The 21,180-nt window shown below is 51.0% G+C and overlaps 1 protein-coding gene across 1 annotated transcript in view; it reads left to right on the top strand.

Moving 5' to 3' along the window:
• Positions 1–21,180, top strand: part of TTC7A (tetratricopeptide repeat domain 7A) — a 120,778-nt gene that overhangs the window by 35,583 nt on the left and 64,015 nt on the right. Inside the window, exons 5-8 of the mRNA XM_065890702.1 lie at positions 1,517–1,632; positions 16,278–16,356; positions 17,153–17,310; positions 17,939–18,002. Coding sequence (XP_065746774.1) covers positions 1,517–1,632; positions 16,278–16,356; positions 17,153–17,310; positions 17,939–18,002 — 417 coding nt within the window. The remainder of the gene's footprint in view (positions 1–1,516; positions 1,633–16,277; positions 16,357–17,152; positions 17,311–17,938; positions 18,003–21,180) is intronic.

Raw genomic sequence — 21,180 nt, 5'->3', positions numbered from 1 at the left:
GATGGCAGGCTTGGCAGAGGAGATTTAGGATTGGCATCCAGACAGGGGAGGTGGGCACAATCTGAGAGACTCAGCACTCAGGTATTTGAACCTCACCTACTTTGGCAAATGCCAAAATGTCAACCCAGCACCTGTTTGTGACGGACCTTTTTGGAGGCGTCCTCCTCATGCCAGGTCAGTTCCCACGGAGCAGGATTCTCAGCCTCAGGACTTCTGACGTTTAGGGCCAGATAATTCTGCTGCCCTGTGTAGAATGTCCAGCAGCACTCCCAGCCTCTACCTGTGGGCTGCCAGCAGCCAACCCCCCTCCAACTGTGACAACCAAAAGTGTCTCCAGATAATGCCAAATGTCTCAGGGGCAAAATTGCCCCCCTGTTGAGAGTCACCGTCCTAGAGACCCTCTGCTTGGCTGGACTTCAGTGGGAAAGAGGTGATTGGAGGCTCAGCAGAAACAGGACTCGAGGGTACTCCCTGGCAGAGGTCCACGTGGAGACTTGAGTTGACCTCTGCCAAGGTCACATGCAGTGTTTCAGGAGCTCCTCGTGTTTGAATTACATATAGTTTGGAGGAAGCTTTCATGAAAAATTGAAAGTCACCCATTCAGTCAGAAGCCTGGGTTTTGGACTCTTAAAAGGGGATTAAGGTGATGAGCTGGAATGGTGTCCAGGGCTGGAATCAGCACCTCTGGGGCACTGGGTGGACAAATGGGCCCCGATAGCTGGTTATCTCAGGTCAAGGGAGGGCAGGCCATAGAACCCTGTGCACCCTGTGCACTGCAAAGCTGGATGTCTCTCCTAAGACCCAGCGCCAACCTCTGAGGAGCTAAGAATCTCTCTAAAACCTATTTCAGTTTCTGAAAGGGGTGGATGGCTCGTTGATTTTTTTTTTTTTCCCCTCATGTCAGAGAGGGAGGTGGCATAGTGAAGGCAGGCCCATCTCGGTGGGGCTGGGTGACCCTCTCAGAGCTGAGGCTTAAGCGGCAGCTCAGTTAGTAACAATTGTTCCTCAGCTTTCCCACGAACCAGGGGTCAGCTGTTGGGCTGTTCTGAGGGTACATGGTTATGTGACAGGGACAGTGCAATGTCTGGTGTCTGGTAGGCGCTCGAGTATTGAAAGAATGCACCAATAAGTAGTAGAAAGAACCTGGAATGTGTAGCTGGCCAGACTTGAGTTTGAGGTCCAGGCCCAGGCCAGCTCTGTGTCCCCGGGCACTTTCTGAGCCTCAATTTCCTCATCTATAAGGTGCAGAGAAAACCAGCCTTGTAGGGCTGTTATGGGCATGCAGCATTTGCACAGGGAGAGTGCTTTAGACCTATTTTGAATTAAAGCAAGTTAGGTTGAGTTTGGTCTGAGTATCGCAGGTTGAGTCTGGTCTGAGTATTGCCCTACGTGCCCCTAAGGTAGCTGGGGGCTTGGGTGGCGATGGGGCCTCCACCTCTGCCTGGGCTGACCCTGGCCCTGGCCTCTCGGCCTCAGAACTTAGAGACAGCGGCTCTCTCTGTGTTCCCCTTTCCAGATCACAAGTAACACCACATCCCGGCACCTGAAAGGATCTCACCCGGTCGACTACGAGCTCACCTACTTCCTGGAAGCTGCACTCCAGAGCGCTTATGTGACAAACCTGAAGAAGGGGTAGGTCGCTGGCAGCTGAGCAGGACCCGGACATTTCTTTCAGGCCTAGGAGCTGCTGACATTGGTCAGGCCTCCCTCTTCTCTGGGCTGTGTGTGTGCGGGCCCCCTGGAGAGACGATGGGGGCTGGCTTGTTCCCGTCTTGTCAGACTGAGCTTGCCCAGGCCCTGGGGGGAAGGGCCGAGCTTCAGAGAGCTGCTGAAGCAATAAAGCCTGCACGTGTTGGGGGTGGTCATCTTCAGAAGGGGGAGTTCTGGGAGCCCGATGATGGTGTGGGAAGAGTGAAGGACAGTGAGCTGGGCGGTCTGGAGGTGGTCACTGTCGCCTGAAGTGTCAGCTAAAGTCATTTTGCTTCTCTGAGCCTCATTCTCCCCAAAATTTAATGGAAAAGGTGATTCCTGATAATTCCAACTTTCAAGGGGCTGTGAGATCCAAGGAGAAGTGTGGTGAAAGTAAAGGCCTGGCATCATTTTGGGGGTGCGACTGCCCTGCTGGTGAGGTGGCAGGAAGCTCGTTTTCCTGTGCGTTGACCGGAGGGTCCTGGGACCCAAGAACACGGTGCCTAGAACCCCTTTCTTAGTCTTTTGCTCCTTGGGGTTAAGCAAGGCACCCTCCCTCTGTGAAGAGTCTGGTGGATGCTTCCATCTGGGTGGGAGGGGCTGGTGGTGTTTCGTGGGTGTGTTGTGTGGTGGTGGAGATGAAGGGAGAAGCGACAGGACCAGGAGGGCGTGTTGCTGGCCACCGTGGCTCTCCGGCGGTTCTGCAGGGCTGAATGCCTCAACCAGGCTGGAGACTAGCAGGTGGGAGCCTGGGTTTCCCGTGCCTCACCAGCTCCCTCCTCCGCATCATTACTACCCTCTGCAGACACCGTGGGCTGGGGCCTTGAGGACATCCGGGCAAGCGGAGGGACTCACGTGTGCCGAGTGCAGCCAGTCATCGTGGAGGCTGGGCACACGTCTCGCCCCTCTCGAGCCTCCCAGGTGGAGGTGGGCCAGCCACACAGGTGTTCCCTCCTCCCCACAGGTGAGGAAACGGAGGGTCAGGATCACAGAGCTTTCTTTGCTTTGACTGGCTAGAGTCCTTTGAAGCCCCTATTTTGTTTTTGGTATGATTTATTTTGTTAAATTTCACTTTATTCATCCTTTTCATTTAACATTTTTTGAAATAGCTGATTCTTGCACAGGATACCAAATTAAAAAGGTACAGAAGACTAGACAATAAAACGTTTCCCTTCCATCTCCATCCCCTGCCTCCTGGCTCCTCTGTAGGCAGTGTTCCTAGGCTCCTGTATCATTCCATGATAGTTAGCATACACAAGCGATTATACGCACATATTATTTTCTTCCTTTTTTAAATGCATATTCTCCCCTTTGCCTTTTTTCATTCAAAATATATCTCTTGGAGATGGTTCCACATCAGAGCTGCCTTTTCTTTGCACTGCTGCAAAGTCTTTATAGTATCATACAGTACAGATCTCCTACAATTTGTTTACTCAGTTCCCAACCGAGGAACAGATAGGTCACTTCCAGACTTGGGCTCTTTTCAGCATATGCTAGAGTCCAGAACAGAACCGTACCTATGCATTGTTTCAGTGGGGATCTGTCTGTAGGGTGGATTCCGAGACAGGAAAGTTCTGGGTCAAAAGGTAGAACGCTGGTCATTTGGGTAGAGGTTGCCAACTTGGACCTCATAGAAGGTTGTTTCAGCCACCAAGATGTGGGAGAGAGGCTGCTTCGTAAGCCCTCACAACATAGTGCAAGCTTTTTTTTTTTTAAGTTCTTATTGAAATATTGATCTACAATGTTGTGTTAGTTTCAGGTATACAGCAAAGTGATTCAGACATACATGTATGTGTGTGTATATATATATATGTCCTTTTTTAGATTCTTTTCCATTATAGGTTATTACGAGATATTGAGTGTAGTTCCCTGTGTTATACAGTAGGTCCTTGTTGTTTAGCTATTTTATATATAGTAGCGTGTATCTGCTAATTCCAAATTCCGGGTTTATCCCTGCCCCACCTTCCCCCTTTGGTAGCCGTAAGTTTGTTTTCTATGTCTGTGAGTCTATTTCTGTTTTATAAATAATTCCTTTGTATCATTTTTTTAGATTCCACATATAAATGATATCATATGATATTTGTCTTTGACTTACTTCACTTAATATGATAATCTCTAGGTCCATCAATGTTGCTGCAAATGGCATTATTTCACTCTTTTTTATGGCTGAATAGTATTCCATTGTGTATATATGCCACATCTTCTTTATCCATTCATCTGTCGTTGGACATTTAGGTTGTTTCCACATCTTGGCTATTGTAAATAGCGCTGCAATGATATTGGGGTGCATGTATCTGTCTGAATTATAGTTTTCTCCAGACACATGCCCAGGAGTGGAATCACTGGATCATCATATGGTAACTCTATTTTCAGTTTTTTAAAGAACTTTCATACTGTTCTCCATAGTGGCTGTACCAGTTTACATTCCTTCCAACAGTGTAGGAGGATTAGTGCAAGCTTTTTGATGCTTTTTTGACGTTATTAGGAGTGATTGGTGAAATATGCTATCTCAGCATCATTATTGTTGGCAGGGGAGATGATATTTATCTGTTCACTTTTCCATTGTTGGTACTTGGAAGGTAATTACTTCTTTTGTTTTCTAAAATAATTTCTGTTGAAGTATATTTGATTTATAATGTTGGCAGTTTCAGGTGTACAGGAAAGTGATGCAGTTATATATATGTATATATGTATACGAACATATATATATTATATATGTATATGTACATACATATATATATATATATATATATCCTTTTTCAGATTCTTTTCCGTTATAGGTTATTACAAGTGATTGGGTATATAGGTCCCTGTGCTATACAGTAGGTCCTTATTGGTTCAGCTTTATTTTTTTTTAATTTGCACTTTTCTTAGGAGTGAGGTTCATTAGATTTTTATGTTTTAATTGTTTGCATCTTTAAAAATGCATAATTTATTTTTAAAAATCTTAATTGAAGTATAGTTGATTTACAATGTTTTAGTTTCAGGTGTACAGCAAAGTGATTCAGATATATATATATATGTATATTCTTTTTCAGATTCTTTTCCCCTTATAGGTTAATACAAAATATTGAGTATAGTTTCCTGTGCTATACAGTAGGTCCTTGTTGGTTATCTATTTTATATATAGTAGTGTGTATATTTTAGTCCCAGACTCCTAATTTATCCCTCCCTCCCCAAAATGCATAATTCATTGATCCCTCCCTCCCTCCTAGTTTGTGTAAGTAATATAATTATAATGTTTATGGTGGAAAATACGTAAAAATATAAAACGGGCAAATTTAAAAATCACATATTCAATCTTTAGATCAGGGACTGGCAGGTTATGACCTTCTGGCCAGTCACCTGCTTTTGTGAAGTTTTTTGGAACACAGCTTGCCTGTTGTTTTAGGTATCTTCGATATCTATGGCTGCTTTAGAGCAACAACTGCAGAGTTATATGACTCCAAGCCTAAAATGTTTACTGTCTGGCTCTTTACAGAAAAAAATTTGCTGGCTCCGTATTCTAGGTAATCACTGTTAACATTTTTTAAAATAAATTTATTTATTTTTCATTTTTGGCTGCATTGGGTCTTTGTTGCTGCACGCAGGCTTTCTCTAGTTGCGCTGAGCTGGGGCCTGCTCTTCGTTGTGGTGCACAGGCTTCTCATAGCAGTGGCTTCTCTCGTTGCTGAGCACGGGCTCTAGGCGCGCGGGCTTCAGTAGTTGTGGCACGTGGGCTCCGTAGTTGTGGCTCACGGGCTCTAGAGCGCAGGCTCAGTAGTTGTGGCGCACGGGCTTAGTTGCTCCGTGGCATGTGGGATCCTCCCAGACCAGGGCTCGAACCCATGTCTCCTGCGTTGGCAGGCGGATTCTTAACCACTGCGCCACCAGGGAAGCCCTCACATCTTTCTACGTACAGATATGCAGGTATATTTTTTTCTTTTCTTTTTTAAACAACAACAAAATAGTATCTTACAGCACTGCTGCTTTGTAGCCTGCTTTTTCCACTCAGGGCTTGGTTGGGAGCCTCTTTTGTGTTCCTGCTAATCTCTCTTCTGCATGAAGTTGCTCCCTGTGGCATCAGGGGAAGGTGCCAAGCCCACGCCTGCAGCTGGGCTTAGGGCTTGGTGGGCTGTGTGGCCGGGACAGTCATCCTTGAGCTGGGCCCTGAGGGAGGGGAGATTCCCAGAGACAGGAAGAGTCTGGGTGGGGCAGAAGAGGTAGGATGAGGCTGAGGAGGATGGGGAACTTGCGAGGGTCCAAGGCCAAATACACTTGGGAAACAGTGGGTTAAAGACTTCTCAGGCCCTTTAGAATAGGAATTCCAAGGAGCATGGTTGCAGATAGTAAATTTTCAGGAGGAAGCAAAGACATGTAAAGTTTTCAGTTTCATTTGACATGGAGCCCTTGTTTGGTGTGGGTCTCTGGGGACCACTCTTTAGGAACCAGCGCTCTGGGACTCTAAGGGGAACAGCTGGACTGAAACGCAGTTTCTGGCCCAGGCAGCTTTTCCATCCAGCAGGCATCCCTGTCCCATCAGAGCTACATCCCATTCGGGGTGTTGGAAGCCCCCTGAGCTTCAGCCCTCAATGCCTGGAAGAGAAGGAAGTGGAGTCCTTGCCCAGAATGCAGAGCAGGCCATGGTGAGGCCACTCCCAGGAAGCAGCGGTGGCTGAGATGGCTGGGGTGTGGGCGTAGGCCTGGGGAGAGGCAGTCCTGCCCCAGCTGGACCCCGGCCTGGAGGAGGCCTGTGTGCCCCTTCTCTCTCACCACCCTGCCCTCGTGTTAGAGGAGGCGGGGTGCCGCACGACTCCTGTCCTCCAGATGGTAAGAGCAGGGAGAAGGTCCCGGCCGGGAAACAGGCTCTCTCCCTGCTCTCTCCTCGTACGTGAACACTCACCAGAGCACCTGATTCGTCGCAGCTGCTTAGAAAATCTAAGGCAGTATTATCATTTGTTTGTATTATTATTTTCTTGAGGCAGTCCACAGCTGGATGGGCTGCTGCCTCAAGCTTCAAGTTTACACTTTAAAAAAAAAAATTTCTCAAGTGCTAGGCCAGGGAGGCAGTGGTGTCCCGTTTGGGACATGAGGATCAGGCGGCCCAGAGAGCCAAGGTGGTTTACCTCCCAAGGGTGGGACTGGCCTGGGAGCCCTGGGTGCCTCCGACCAACCACCCTGTGGCCAGGGAGGTGGAGCTGGGGGGGGGGGGGGGTCACCGGGACACGCACGCTGCCTCTGCTGTAGCTCCACCATGGCTTGTTTGTTCCTATTCAGTTACTGAATTTCAGTTTCAGTGAAATGGTGGCCTAGCAGGCTGGTTCCTGTTTTTACTTCCCAGGCAGCTGGCACCCAGCTGCTTCTCTTTAGCTGGAGACTGTTGTCACCCTGTTTTTGCAAATAAAGTTTTATTGGCACATAGCCACACCCATTCATTTACATACTGTCTCACCCTCAGAGCTGAGAAGTTGGGATTGAGATCAGATGGCTAATCCTGAAATATTTACTCCCTGATCCTTTAAAGAAAAGAGTTTGCTGATGCCTGCTCTCTGTTTAAGAAGTTCTCCCTCCCAAGGCCTCTTGCAGAAGAGGTGCTCTTCTTCCATATGGCAGTCCCATGGAGTAGATTTTGTGGGAAGGGGACAGTTCTAATTTTAGTGTTCTGTGCCCTTCATTCATTCATTCATTTAACAAATATTTGTTATACTAATACGTGCCACCTATTAAGAGCTGAATTTGTGCCAGGCACTTAAGTGCTTTGCTGGCATGTGTCTTTAGTCTTTCCAGGAGCCCTCTGAGGTAGGTGCTGTTGTTAGCACCCCCATTTTACAGATGGGAAAACTGAGGCACAGAGAACATAAGTGACTTGTCCTGGACAGAGCCAGGGTTGTGTGTGCCGGGGTACTGTCTGACACCATTAACCACCAGTCTACACTGCCCACAGCAGAAACCCAGCAATTAAGACCCTGCTGCCGCCCCTGAGGTGCTCACAGCCTAGCGTTTGTTCCCCCGAGTCTGCCTCTACTTGGTATGCGTGGTCCCAGCTTCTGGTTTGAAGAGTTGGTGGGCGTAAGGGCAGGGCCGGGGAGTGGAGGCCACTCAGTGATCCTGAGCGAGTTCCTCCTCTATTCCCCACCCCCACCTCTAATGGGGGGTGTCTGTCTGTCCTGTATCCCAGGGTGTGAGGGTCCAAGAGGAGGGAGGGAACGAAAAGACACTGGAGTATGGAATTCAGAGCCCTATTAACTCCCTCTCCGCTGAGGTCCCCCCACCTCCACCCCTCAGGGCTGCCTGCTCCCTTCCCCACACCAGCTTCTCTGCAGATATGAGGTCAAGGTGAGCGTCCAGGACAGTCAGGAGGGAAAGAGGGAGAGAGCCAGCAGTTATCAAGCACATGCTGTGTGCTAGGCTGGGCCACACGCTCTGTGTACAACACTCTGTGAAGGAGGTCATGTGACCCCAGCCCACTAGTGAGGGGCTGGGGCTCAGAGAAGGTTGAGTCACTTGCCTGACCTCACCCACTGGGATTCCAGCTTTAGATCTGAGCGGCCTGGAAACCCATGCTGTTTCCAGTTTGGGGGGTGTCAAAGGGCAGCCTGGGCACCTGTGGGGTGTGTGGAAGGACAGGGCCCCGGTGATGGGGCTGATCCTTGATGTGCTGACTTACGGCTCTCCTTCCTTCTCTGGGACCCTGAGTCACATTCTCAGAGGGTGGGCCTGCTTCCTGCCCTGTCTTTGTTCTGCGCACTCAGGGTGTGCGTGCGTGCGTGCGTGCGTGTGTGCATGCGTGTGTGTGTGTGTGTGTCAGTTGTGGGCAGAGGCATTAACCAACCGTCACCCCTCCAGGAAAGCCCAGGTAATTTTAGTTAGTTTTCTGTTGCTCTCACTTTGTTCCCCTGTCTTTGTCCTCTTCTTCCTGCAGCACAAATTTGTCTTTAAAGCTGATGCTGACTCCCTCCCCACCCCCGCCCTTTATTCCCAAATAAAGAGGAATGGAAACTGAATCATCATTTCTTTCCAAACAAACAGCCCAAATATTTGAAGCCTGAATGTGAGGAGCAGTTCCCAGGACACGTGGGAACAACTCAGCCCCTCTCTCAGTTTCCTGTGAACACATCCAGCCCAGTGGTGGCCCTGGAATGTGACATATATAAAGTAGCCCTGGGTGCCTGGGTGGGCTTTAAATAATTTCTTTACACCTTTCCTGTTGATAGTAGCTAATATTGTTGAATACTTACTGCATGTCAGGCAGAATGCTAATGCCTTTACGTGTAATCCCGTGAAGTTGGAACTAGTAATATCCCCATTTTCCTGAAGGAGAGGTTAAGTAACTTGCCCAAGGTCACAAGGCTAACAGGTGGTATTGCCAGCGAGCCTGGTGCCGAACTGTGTCTGCCCAACCCCACAGCCTGAGGCCACGCTCATTACATAGTCCCGGGCCCAGGATACCACCCACCCACAGTAGGTCTGCATCAGTGAGCTCCTGTAATTATGTATCATGGTCTTCAGGTCAAAGTTACATCTTCCTGGGTGAATCACCGGTTCCAGTATTTTTCTTATACATTTGTCATTATTAGGAAGTTAAAAAAAAAAAAAGTCAGCTTAGCCCAGGGTTTTTCAGCCTCAGCACTGTTGATGTTTTGAGCCAGATCTCCTTTGTTGTGGGAGCCTGTCCTGTACACTGTAGGTTTTAGCAGCCTCCCTGGCCTCCACCCAACAGATGCCAGTAGAACACCCCACCCCGCGAGTGTGACAACCAGAAATGTCTCCAGACACTGAAAAGTGGCCTGGGCTGGGGGTAGGGGGCAAAAGTGCCCCCACTTGAGAACCACTGTCTTAGCCCAAGGTGTGAGAGGCAGGAAGTCAGGGGGAGATTGGGATGCAGACGCCTGATATTGGGTCACCTTCTCCAGGGCCGCTCTGGAGAGTCTTTTAAAGGGCTCCAGAGCCATTTCCTGCAGGTTAAACTCACCCGCACTTGCCTGGGCTCTTGCGGTGTTTGGGAAGCGTTGGGCAGAAACCCTTCCCTGTGTTCAGAGAGGTCACAGCCCAGTACGGGGGATGGCGCTAAGGTGGAAAAGCCCAGCAACTCATTTTCCAGCTGGCCTCCGAGGGCCCACGGAGTGTCAGGCCCCCTGCCCAGGGCAGGATGAGGACCCACTTCACGGAGCTCACGTCCCAGTGGGGAAATGACAGTGTGGGATCCAAGTGTTGACGATGGACAGTGCTCTGTACTAGAGGAAAAGAAAGCAGAGAAGTGCGAGTGCTGCCTGGGACAGGGTGGACTCTAAAGAGACATTTCATCCTCAGGGGCCAGGTGGAATGGAGCCCCCGGGGCTCAGGCGCTGCTGGGTGTCAGAAGAGGTTCCTTAGGGCCTGAAGAACAGGAAGAGGTGGTGGGATCTGCTTCACAGATTCTGGGCTATAACCTGAGAGCCTGAGCTCATTCCCATGTGGGCGTGGGGTGGACCCAGGTTCCAGAGGGCCCAGAGGAGCCCTTGCTGAGAATGGGGTGCTCAGCCCCAGGGGCCAGATGGCCACAAGCAGTGCTCTTCCCAGGGTCTAACTTGTCCCTCCAGTTGAGGATTTGACATAATTTAAAGGGTGTGGTGTTCTCCACTGTGTAATGTGGGTGATGTTTTCTTGGCCTCCAGACAGTGCTTCTCCTTTAATTCTGAGCTTCGGTGAGGCCTGGACCTCCCTTATGCTGCCCACTTACTCATTCAGTGTCCGAGGGACATTCATTTTTCCCAAGGGCCTTGCCCTGTTGATCCAGGAGTTAATTCCCCCAGCTGACTCCTGCCCCTTGCTCTTCCTAATTGACCTGGGATTGAAAGTGCTGGCCTGAAAGTCAGGAGCTGGGAGGCCCCTACCTGGGGTCCACTTCCCCTCATTGCCACCAGAGGGCAGCCGTGGACTCTGGTTGGAGCCTCGCCCCGGGCAGTTCTGCGGATGATTCTGCCAGGAGGCAGCTTTCTGTTGGGCTGGGGGGTTGATGGCTACTGGGCCCAGGGTCTTGGCCGTGGGGGAGGCTTGGTTCTCCTTTGCACGAAGCAGCCCAGGGGTGAGGCAGCAGGGGACACCTGGGGGTGGTACAATGCCAGGGAATCTGTTGATGACCCTGACCTCACTAGGACCGGGTCTCTTGAGTATCTCCCAAGAAAAGAATGTGAGCCGGGGCTTCCCTGGTAGCGCAGTGGTTAAGAATCCGCCTGCCAATGCAGGGGACACGGGTTCGAGCCCTGGTCCAGGAAGATCCCACATGCCGCGGAGCAACTAAGCCCGTGGGCCACGACTACTGAGCCTGCGCTCTAGAGCCTGCGAGCCACAACTACTGAGCCCATGTGCTGCAACTACTGAAGCCCACATGCCTAGAGCCCGTGCTCTGCAGCAAGAGAAGCCGCCGCGATGAGAAGCCCGCGTGCCACAACTAGAGAAATCCCGCGCACAGCAACGAAGACCCAACGCAGCCAAAAATAAATAAAAAAAAGAACGTGAGCCAACTTGGCTCCTTCCCCCACAGCAGGCAAGAGGCCGTTTCTCTTTGGGTGGTTTCTTTCTCTTCTCCCTCGACCTACAGAGCCCATTCTCGGCTCAGGGCTGAGAGTGAGCTTGGGCCATGTGTGTTGAACCAGGTGGGCTGCATGTTTTGTGCGTGCTCTTAAAAAAAATTTTTTTAATCACTAAAGCAATATATGCTCATTGTACCAAAACAAAACAATAGAGAAGAGAGTGTTTTCTGAGGGAGTTGCCCAGGACTTGGCAGGTTGTGCGGCCTTATGAAGACACTCTCCCTTTCTGCTGTGTTTGTGTGTGTGTGTGTGTGTGTGTGTGTGTGTGCGCGTGTGTGTGTGTATGTAGGCACCTTAGAAAACCTGCTGTTGGGTATGACCCTGTAAGGGGTGTGTTCAGTCAGTAGTAATTTTGTATTCTTAGCAACCACCCAGTATCTGCAGTGCTGGGGGAGGGCACGAGACAGAAGGCTCTCAGGGGCATTCAGGGGCCAGAATCACCCAACAGTGAAGCCCAGGAGAGCCTCCTGGTGGTCACAGAAGAGACCTCTTTGGGCACAGGGAGACCTCTGAGGCCCATCGGAGAGAGCACATCCTTCTAGCGTCTCTTAATGCACAGCCTTTATTTATTGTCAGCACCCACCGCCCATACCCCACCTCACTAGAAAGCTCCCCTTGCCTGGATGTCTTCAGTGTCCTGCAAAGGAAGTGTCACAGCCTTTTTCTGGGGCTGGGGGTGAAGACGGAGCTATCAGTTTCACATTTGAAACTGATAATGTGAGTCTGTGGCAAGAAGGAATAGCTTCATAACCATTTGAACTTCACCTGACCTTGTCTCCTGATTCAGCCCTCTAGCTGTTGGGATGTGCCAACTGGCTGAGCATTTCTGGGTCTTTGACCGGAAACCTCTCATACACAATTAGCAATGCCAGCCCTGAAACGGGGACTTCTGGCCAGTGTCGTACGTACCAGAACCTGTTTAGGTTCCATTCAGTGAAAAATTCCATACATTTTCTCATTCTCTGTTTCAAATCCAACAAAATCCCCACCCCAAATTTGTTGAGCACCTACTGTATGCAGAATATTTTGCTAAGCTCTTGAGTAAGCCATGAGCGTGTCTAATGTCACAGACCGCGAGCTCGTTATGTGCAGGGCTGTGAATAAGCTCTTCGGTCTCTTAATGCTTTCTCTCTGCATTAGTTGGATGCCTGTTGAGAACAGGACACTTGGTGTACAGTATCCAGGCCCTTGGTATACAGTAGGCACTTTGTAGAGACTTAGTTGAGGGAGTCCTGGAGTTCAAATAGGCAGGAAAGGAAAGTGTAACTGTGCCATTCATTGTCTTTCTCGAGGGTCTTGTTAGTTAAAAGGGAGTGAAATCTGAACCCCTTGGTACCTGCAGTGAACCCACCTCTCCCCTTGGGTGATTGATGGCCTGAAAAGGCAGGCATCTTCCAGGCTTTAATTTTGTGATTGGAAAATGAGGATTTATTTATTCCACAATGACTTCTTTTTTTAATTAATTAATTTATTTTTGGCTGTTTTGGGTCTTTGTTGCTGTGCGTGAGGTTTTTCTAGTTGTGCTGAGAGGGGGGCTACTCTTCGTTGCGGTGCACAGGCTTCTCATTGCGGTGGCTTCTCTTGTTGCGGAGCACGGGCTCTAGGCACGTGGGCTTCAGTAGTTGTGGCACATGGGCTCAGTAGTTTTGGCTCACGGGCTCTAGAGCGCAGGCTCAGTAGTTGTGGCACATGGGCTTAGTTGCTCTGCGGCATGTGGGATCTTCCCGGACCAGGGCTTGAACCCACGTCCCCTGCATTGGCAGGTGGAGTCTTAACCACTGCGCCACCAGGGAAGTTCCCACGGTGATTTGTTGAGGGCCTTCTATGTTCTAAGCATTGTGCTAGTACCCGGGAATGTGAAGCTTCCCTCACCAACCTCATTAGAAGTTGCAAAGACTGGATAAGATGAAGTGCTTTGGAAAAATCTGCCCCGCTGCCTACTGCTGACCAGGGGCCTGGGGGAGCTTGCCGCCTCCTTGCATGGCTCCCCTGGAGGCCCCCCTAAGATGAGCTGTTTGCCTTGACCCATCCCTGCATGCACGTATCCTCTTTCTCTGCTCCTGGCCAGCCAGGGTTTACTTGAGTTGGAATCCATGACCTCCTGGCTTCTCCACATGCAGCCTGATTCTGAGCCAGGGTTTGTTTGAGGCCCTGTTTGGATATTGTTAAAAGTGGCAGCTTTGCTCAGAAAGGTCAGTGTGAGAGACCAGAACAAAAAGATCTTTCAAGCTGGCCTCTCGTGGGGCTCAGAAAAGCCCCAGCTCTACCTGGCACTGAAAGTTTATGCCCAGGACAGGATTACTCAAGCTGGTGGGAGGAACCCATCTAGTTTCCCATTTCCCAGAGGGCTGAGCTGAGGCGGAGGGACATTGCCGACATTTCAGAACAGGTCGGCACCAGCCAGGAGCCCAGATCTCTCCCTGTCTAGCCCCGGCCACTGGAACCTATGTTGGTCTTTCTCTTTACCTGCATTCAATAAAAAGTGGGATTTACCCCCAAAGATGCCTAAAGGTGATTATTTGCTTTGCTAAAGAATTCCTGGGAGCTTATTTAGATGTCAGAGTCCCGTATAGATTTGAAAAGAGTAAAAATATACAACTTTGGAGGCACAAGATCCTGTTAAAACTGCAGTTCTCATTCCTAAATTGAGTGTGTATTGGGGAGGACCCTGAAACAAAGCGACTAGTATACCAAGTCCATGATTTCAGGTATGCTTGATTAAGGTGAGATATTTACTGAAGTAAAAAGATAAAAGATATAAAGAAAAGTATTATGCAAAATAATGACACTGATGGTGTACAGCTAGTAGCAAAAATTGTAGATGTGGTATGCAGATGACAGAAGTCGGGGGGATGCTGATTGTAACTGAAGACCTGATTTTATAGAGGAGAGGGCCGTGCATAGCCCACAGAGGTGAGCTCTGTCCTCAGTAGCAGTGCCCAGGCATGAACCATCTCTAAGGACCCTGTGGAGCCCTGTGCTGCTTGCCCCTCCTGGTTCTTCAGAAGCTCTAGGCAGGCTAGGGAATATCGTTGTGACTCTGACTCTATTCCCCAGGTCTTTGTCTCCATTCTCAGCCTTACAAACAGGAGTCTGAGTTCATAGTGTTGGTTGTTTGCACATTTGGGGCTTGCTTGTATGAAACCAGAGGTTCCCAGAAGGCAAGGAATTGATCTCCTGTCCTTTTATGCCTCCAAGCTCCAGAGCCCCCAGGAATCTATTTCATTCATGAAAGCTGCCGGAGGGGCTCACGTGACTTTCCCGGCTGCCACCTTTGGCTTTTCACCCTCTGTGATCTTTCATTTCTAAATTTGCTGGCCTGGGAGCCTCTGCTTTCCCTTGCGAGCTATTGATCTAGGGAACCCCCGGGAACAGGTGAGGACGGCAGTTCTCAGACATTTGCTGAGCACACATGTCCGGGCTGAGCTTCAGGAGCAGGACTGCCCTCAGGGGGTGCACAGTGGGAAAGTGGTCAGCCTGTAAATGGAAAATGACTGCAATGCCATGCTTGCTTCAAAAGAGGACTTAACACGGGGCGAGAGCTATGCAGTCAGGAGGGGTGGGTGTGGGGAGGGGCCCAGGGAAGGCTGCAATGTTGGAAAGTGATGTGTAAAAACACAGATTTTTTTGAGGGTGAGTAGGGGAAGGGCTCTTTAAGGCAGTGGGGGATGCCTGTTCCAAGACCTGACATAGGGAACTGTGGACGGTTGTTCAGAAGGGACTTGAGTGGTGGGAGATGAGATGGGAGAGAGGCAAGGGGCAGACCCGACAGCCCTGGGACACCGTACTGAGGGCCTAGATTGAATTCTGTAAGCCTGGGGGCACCGACGAAAGGCCAACATGGGAAGGAACAAGATGACTTTTGCATGTCAGGTAGAGCCCTCAAGGGGCAGTGGGAGTTGTTTTTCAAACTCAGGCCACACCCATCAGTGGGTTGCAAGATTGTTTAGTGGGCTGCCGCCAGCATTTTTAAAATGGGGAAGCAGTGGGAGACGTAAAAGAGAAAATATCAGAGTGGCTTACACTGTACATAGTCGAGATAGGTAATATATCAGGAAACTTCACTTCAGTTTTATGTAAGCAGTGTGTGCATATATACAGGGTTGCAATGTCAGGTGTATTTCTTACTATGCATCACACTTTAAAAAGCTTGCAAATGACTTTAAGGCACAGAGGGCTGACTGGAGGGGGTGAGACCGCTGTCACTGTCATCTAGGCCCCAGGTGATGCAGGCCAGTCTAGGGCCCTGGTGGTAGGGATTGAGAGGTGAGGATGGATTCCAGTGTAGACCGGATGGGGCAGATGAAGGTGGAGAATTTTTTTTTAACCTCATTAATAGCTTTTTAAATATGATTTTTTAAATTTATTTATTTATTTATATTTGGCTGGGTTGGCTCTACCTTGCTGCGTGCATGCTTTCTCCAGTTGCGGCGAGCAGGGGCTGCTCTTCGTTGCGGTGCGTGGGCTTCTCATTGCGGTAGCTTCTCTTGTTGCGGAGCATGGACTCTAGGCACGCGGGCGTCCGTAGTTGTGGTTCGCGGGCTCTAGAGTGCAGGCTCAGTAGTTGTGGTGCACGGGCTTCGTTGCTCCGTGGCGTGTGGGAACTTCCCTGACCAGGGCTTGAACCCGTGTCCCCTGCATTGGCAGGCAGATTATTAACCACTGAGCCACCAGGGAAGCCCGAAAATGGAGGATTTGAGGTTGACTGAAGTCAGAAAGTCTGGCACCAGCCCAAAGCACTTGGGCCAAGATAACATCTTGTTTGAAATACTCGATCCTGGTCTCTTTCTGGTGGTAAACTGGAGGCCTGGGTTTCTAGAGAGCTACGGTGGAGAAGGATCCTTTCTATTCTTTGATCACTGTTGTCCTGGGCCTCTAGGATCCTGGTGTTACAATTCTGACCTTTCACACCAATTATTGGATGTTTTCAAATAACACTCAAATGGGCAGGCTCCTCCTAGTGTCTGCAGGTTTGATGAGGATGTCTGTGTGGGAACTAGGCTGGTAATGACCCCGCTTCTACTGTCTTCCTGCTAGGAACATCGTGAAAGGCATGAGAGAACTCCGGGAGGTCCTACGCACTGTGGAGACCAAAGCAACTCAGAACTTCAAAGTGGTAATGGAGGAGGCCCCAGGGCTGGGTGCTGGCTGTGGCTGGTTTATTCAGGAGTTGATTTCAGTGGGAGGCAGCAGAAATCCTAGCAGGCAGCCTCTGAATCAGGGGAGTATGTGCTTCTCCTCTCCCTGTCATGCTCATGGCAGACATTGCTAGTCAATCTCAGCATTCTTTTCCTCCAAGCCTGGGAGACACCCTCAGCATCCTTCTCGTCGTAGCACTGCACATAGCCCCTCATGTTAGATCAATGCTAAAACCTCCTGTCATCCCTTCCTAGCAAGATGGTGTGCTAATTCTTAGGGATTTGTTTATGATCTTAATAAATAACCTTGGCTTGCTTTCCTGCCCCAATTCAGGCCTACCTTCTTAGGCTTCTACCCCTAATCAGAGCCACAGCTGCTTCTCACTCTAGACTTTTCTCAAATATCAGAAAGGTATCTGGTGGAGAGAGCTGCTTGCGCTGAGGGCTTTATGCTTTGCAAGGGCTATGAATACTCTGAGCCGTGCTGGGCTCCGTGGGGCCGGGAGGAGGAGGAAATGTACCTCTTGTCTAGGAGAAGAGAGAGGACAAAAGATGAAGTCGGAGCCATCACAGGCCAACAGACGGGGTGGGGCGGCTCAGTGCTGGAGATACAGAGAAGCAAGGGGGCTCCTTGGGGCACAGTGGTAGACCTCCTGGAGGGGCAGTGATTTGCAAGCAGGCAGGTTTGGCTGGACGGTGGGTGGAGGGCACGGGCAGGCCGCGGCCGGGCAGAGCCAGCACCTGCCTGCATCTGAGTTCCTCCCTCTCTGCCAGATGGCAGCCAAGCACCTGGCAGGGGTCCTGCTGCACTCCCTGAGCGAGGAATGCTACTGGAGCCCCCTGTCCCACCCGCTGCCCGAGTTCATGAGCAAGGAGGAGAATTCCTTCATCACACAGGCCCTGCGGAAACCTCAACTCTACGAAGGAGACAAGTAAGCCTGTCTGCTCCGGGGACCACCCCAGGCTCAGGCCACCGTCCCCAGGGTTCGGTCCCCACTGGTGGCCCCTCTCTCTGCCCCATGCTCTCCTGCAGCCGCCGCCCAGCTCCCTGCCAGGCAGGCTCTTAAGAAGCAGCGGAGCCAAATAGACTAGAGAAGGCAGGTCTTGGGGTGGGGGGTCGAGGGGGCATCCTCTAAGGCACCCAAAGGCCAAACAAATTATCTGGCGGGCGGGGGAAGGGGGGTACCTGCCTTCCTAATGGTCTTAATGCACCGTCTGTCGTGTTTGTGCCAGTAATCGAAGGTGGGGTCTGTGAGCTTCTTTCTCGCTCTTGTCTGCTGCTGGCCCCAGCCACTTCATGCAGTGCTGGGGGCTGGAAGGGGCATCCCCCTCAAGAGCATTGCAGTGTTTCCAGCCCTCGCCCACCGTAGGCTTTCAGATCCATGGCTCTGGGGCATGATAAAGAGCTGCAGGTGGGATCCAGTGCCTGTGAATTATGCAGGAGAAGGTCACCTTACCGGGGCGGGTGCTGACTCCGGGGCAGAAGGGCCAGCGTGGCAGGCCAGCCGTGCTGCTCCGGAGGGCCGTGCTGCAGCCCAGGCTGCCATTTGTGTCTTCCAGCCTCTACTGCCCGAAGGATAACATCGAGGAAGCCCTGCTGCTGCTGCTCGTCAGCGAATCCATGGTAAGCTCGAGGCCTCTGGCCCGTGGAGTAAAGCTGTGGGGCTCGGGCACAGCCCACCAGGTCCTGGCCGAGCTCAGCCCCCAGGGATGTCCCTGAAGCAGGCCTCTTGGATCTGTTCCCCCCTCAGGGGGTGCAGCTCCCTCACGAGATTTAGGTGTGGAGTACAAGGCCGCTTTCGGGGGCCTGGGTCCTACCCCTAAATGAGTAGGGACTGGGGGGGCTAACAAATTCCCACCTCCTGCTTCTGGAATTACAAAAGGTGTCATCAGCAAGTCAACAGAAGGTTGCGTGAACAGTTCTGTGCTGGGTGGGTCGGTGATGATGGAAGGGAGTGGAAGGAACGCATACTTTCACGGCAGGAGGCCTGGATTCAGGTTCCGGCCCTGCCACTCAGTAGCTGAGGGCCCTGGGCAGATCACCTAAGCTCTGTGAGCCTCAGCTCCCACCGCTAAGGTGATAGTAACTCACAGAGGTGAGGTGCCTGTACAAGGGATTCACTCATTCATGCCACTCCTAATACAGAGTGTCATCCACTTTGTGCCAGGCCCTGTTCTAGACTCCAGAGAAGCAGCAGCAAACAAAACGGAGAAAACTCCCTGCCCTCATGGAGCTTACATTCTAGTGAGGGAGGTGGGCAATAAATGAATTAACTACGCAACTACCCAGGGTTGCGATGTCTAAGTGCTGTGGAAAAATAAGGCGGAGGGGGTAAGGTGTGCCGGATAGAGCACACGTGAAATGCTCTCTAGAGTTTTTTCACAAGACCCGCTTCTCCTGCCCCGGGCAAACACACGTGTGCGCACGCACACACACACGTGCCGTGGAGGCTCAGCGTCGGGGAGAAGTGTGTTGGGTCATCCGGGAGGTGATGAGATGAAGGATGGGTGGTCCAAGGGGGCTGAAGGAAGGGTGGGCAAGAGCATCAAAGCCAGTTGTCCTCTGACTGAGGGGCCCCTCAGAGCTTATGAGCTGGGGACCCCCAGGTCGAGAACTAGGTTTTTTAAGATGACGCATCTGAGAGCAGTGTGTGAAAGTGGAGTTTAAGAAACTGGGTCCCCAAATAGCAAAAAACAAATGTCCCTTTGGAAACCTGGGACTGTGTGATACCAGGGTCTGTTTAGAGAACGCCAGTCAGTGGGTCGCCTCTGGCTGAGCAGGTCCCCCAGCAAGTAGACAGGAAGAGGGACACTGGACTCGGGGGTGAGAGAGTGTGTCCTTCCCCAGCCAGGCGGGGTCCACTCGGATCCAAGAGTGCCGGGGAAGGGGCATGGATATTTGGATCCCGAGGACAAACTGGCCGGGACATGGTCCTGAAAGGTTTGCACGGTGCGTGCTTGTGTGGAGGTTAGGTGGTTGCTGCTGGGTGGGGACATCTAGCTGGTTAGCCCAATGTGGAGGTAACGGTACCAAGTGCCAGGTCTGATCGTCATGGGAGAACAGTGTACTTCTCACAGACTGAGCCCCATTTTTTAATTATGGAACCTCAGCCATAGACTAGTATCCTCTCCCTGCCCCCTTCACACACCTCAGCCATCTCAGCACCTACACCATCAGGTGTGACTGCCCAGAACTCACCTGTCTCGGGAAACACAGGGCATTATTGTCACTTTCCTATGCTGAGGGTTACAGTGTTGTCCGCAGGTGGGAAGTAAAAAGGTGAAAATGGGAACGTTTCTTAGGTCCTTCCTCTGCCAGATTCCAAGCTGATTATCTCATCTAGGTAGGCATTGTGTCGAGCAGTTTGAAAAATAACGGTTTCATGTGATTCAGTCTAATACTAATATGTTCCCATCTCACAGGTGAGAAAAGTAAGGTCCAGGACAGGTACATGTCTTGGTCAAGGTTACATACTAATAATCCTTGCAGCCATGATTCAAGTCACGTCTGTGATTCACTGACTGCTCTAAGTCTTGGTTTTCTCATCTGTCAAAGGCTCAAGGGGGTAACTTTGAGGATCAAGTGCGACAGAGCTTGGGGAGGGCTTTGTAAACAAGGAAGGCCTTGGCTGTCTGTGTGAGAATGGTCAGCATTTTGATCCCTGGCAGGGATAGAAGCTGGGCTCTGTCTCCCTAAGTATTTTCTGTGGCCATTGCTTGATCCGGGTGCCCAGAACCAGAGCTGAGATGCCTTTCCATTAAAGTGATTCCCCCCAAACCCTCAAGCTGCCCGTATATCTCAAAGTAGAGAATGGCCTTTTACTAAAAGGTGACCCATACTTGGAGCCAAGGTGGTTTCCCTCTAAGCAGCTCTTTCAAGAGGGTATGTGGCCGGCTGGCCTCCACCGGCGACTCGGGGGATCCAGGTCGGCTGGCCAGGCGGGTGCCGTGGGACTTCCCTGTGGCCTGCAGAGCAGCAGAAGTGCTCAGACGCCGAGTGTGCCGTAGCTGGGACGAGGCAGTCTTCCAGGGCTGGCTGGTTGGTTTCCTCCTGCTCACACCCAGCCTGTCACACATCTAGAAGCTTCAGGTATTTGGGGGAGGACGTTGGCGATGGACGTAGCTTTGGTGTCTCATCTGTTGAGGGCTTTCCACCTGGGATCCGGATCTGGCCACCGTGGCTCTGCATGGTTTCTCAGAGTGACCAGACCGCCTCTGACTTCTCACTTGCCCTTATTTTACCCCCTCCTTTCCTGCAGGTCACATTCTCCATCAGATGTGGGCGCCAGGCTCCTGCTCTGACCCTTCAGCTGACCCCTGAGGCTCAGCCCAGCCTCCATGTGCCAGCAGGGTTTTCCTCATCTCCCTTTAATGCTGGCTGGGTTTGGCTCCAGATGATAGGGAGAAACCTCTAGAAGCAGCAGCTGCCTTGGCTGCTCCTTGGGTTCTCCTAATCCCTGCAGAATTCTTTATGCGGCAGTAACAGCTATTCCAGCACAACCAGCCAGAAGGCGTACTCATCACGGCTCTCCACTTCTCCACAGCTCGCTGCTTCAGGAAAGGGTGTTGCAGGTTTCCTGAGCACGTCCACCCCTATTTTGTGGTTTGCAGCTCAGTGGAGTGGGCTGCGTGGGGGCTGGGTGTGGGGTTGGTACCTGAAGTATGGTTTTTGTTTCGGGCTGAGTGTGATCAGAATGAATCGGGCAGCCCTTGTCTTTCAAGAGGTAAATAGAAACCTTACAGATGCTTTCGCAGAAGCGCAAGGGACATGAGTTATAACTGGCTAAAGGAGATTTGTGTTT

Source organism: Phocoena phocoena, chromosome 14, assembly GCF_963924675.1.
Source record: "Phocoena phocoena chromosome 14, mPhoPho1.1, whole genome shotgun sequence".
In the NCBI taxonomy this organism is placed as follows: domain Eukaryota; kingdom Metazoa; phylum Chordata; class Mammalia; order Artiodactyla; family Phocoenidae; genus Phocoena; species Phocoena phocoena.
The sequence above is the reverse complement of the archived record's forward strand: the minus strand, read 5'-3'. Positions and strand labels throughout refer to the sequence as shown.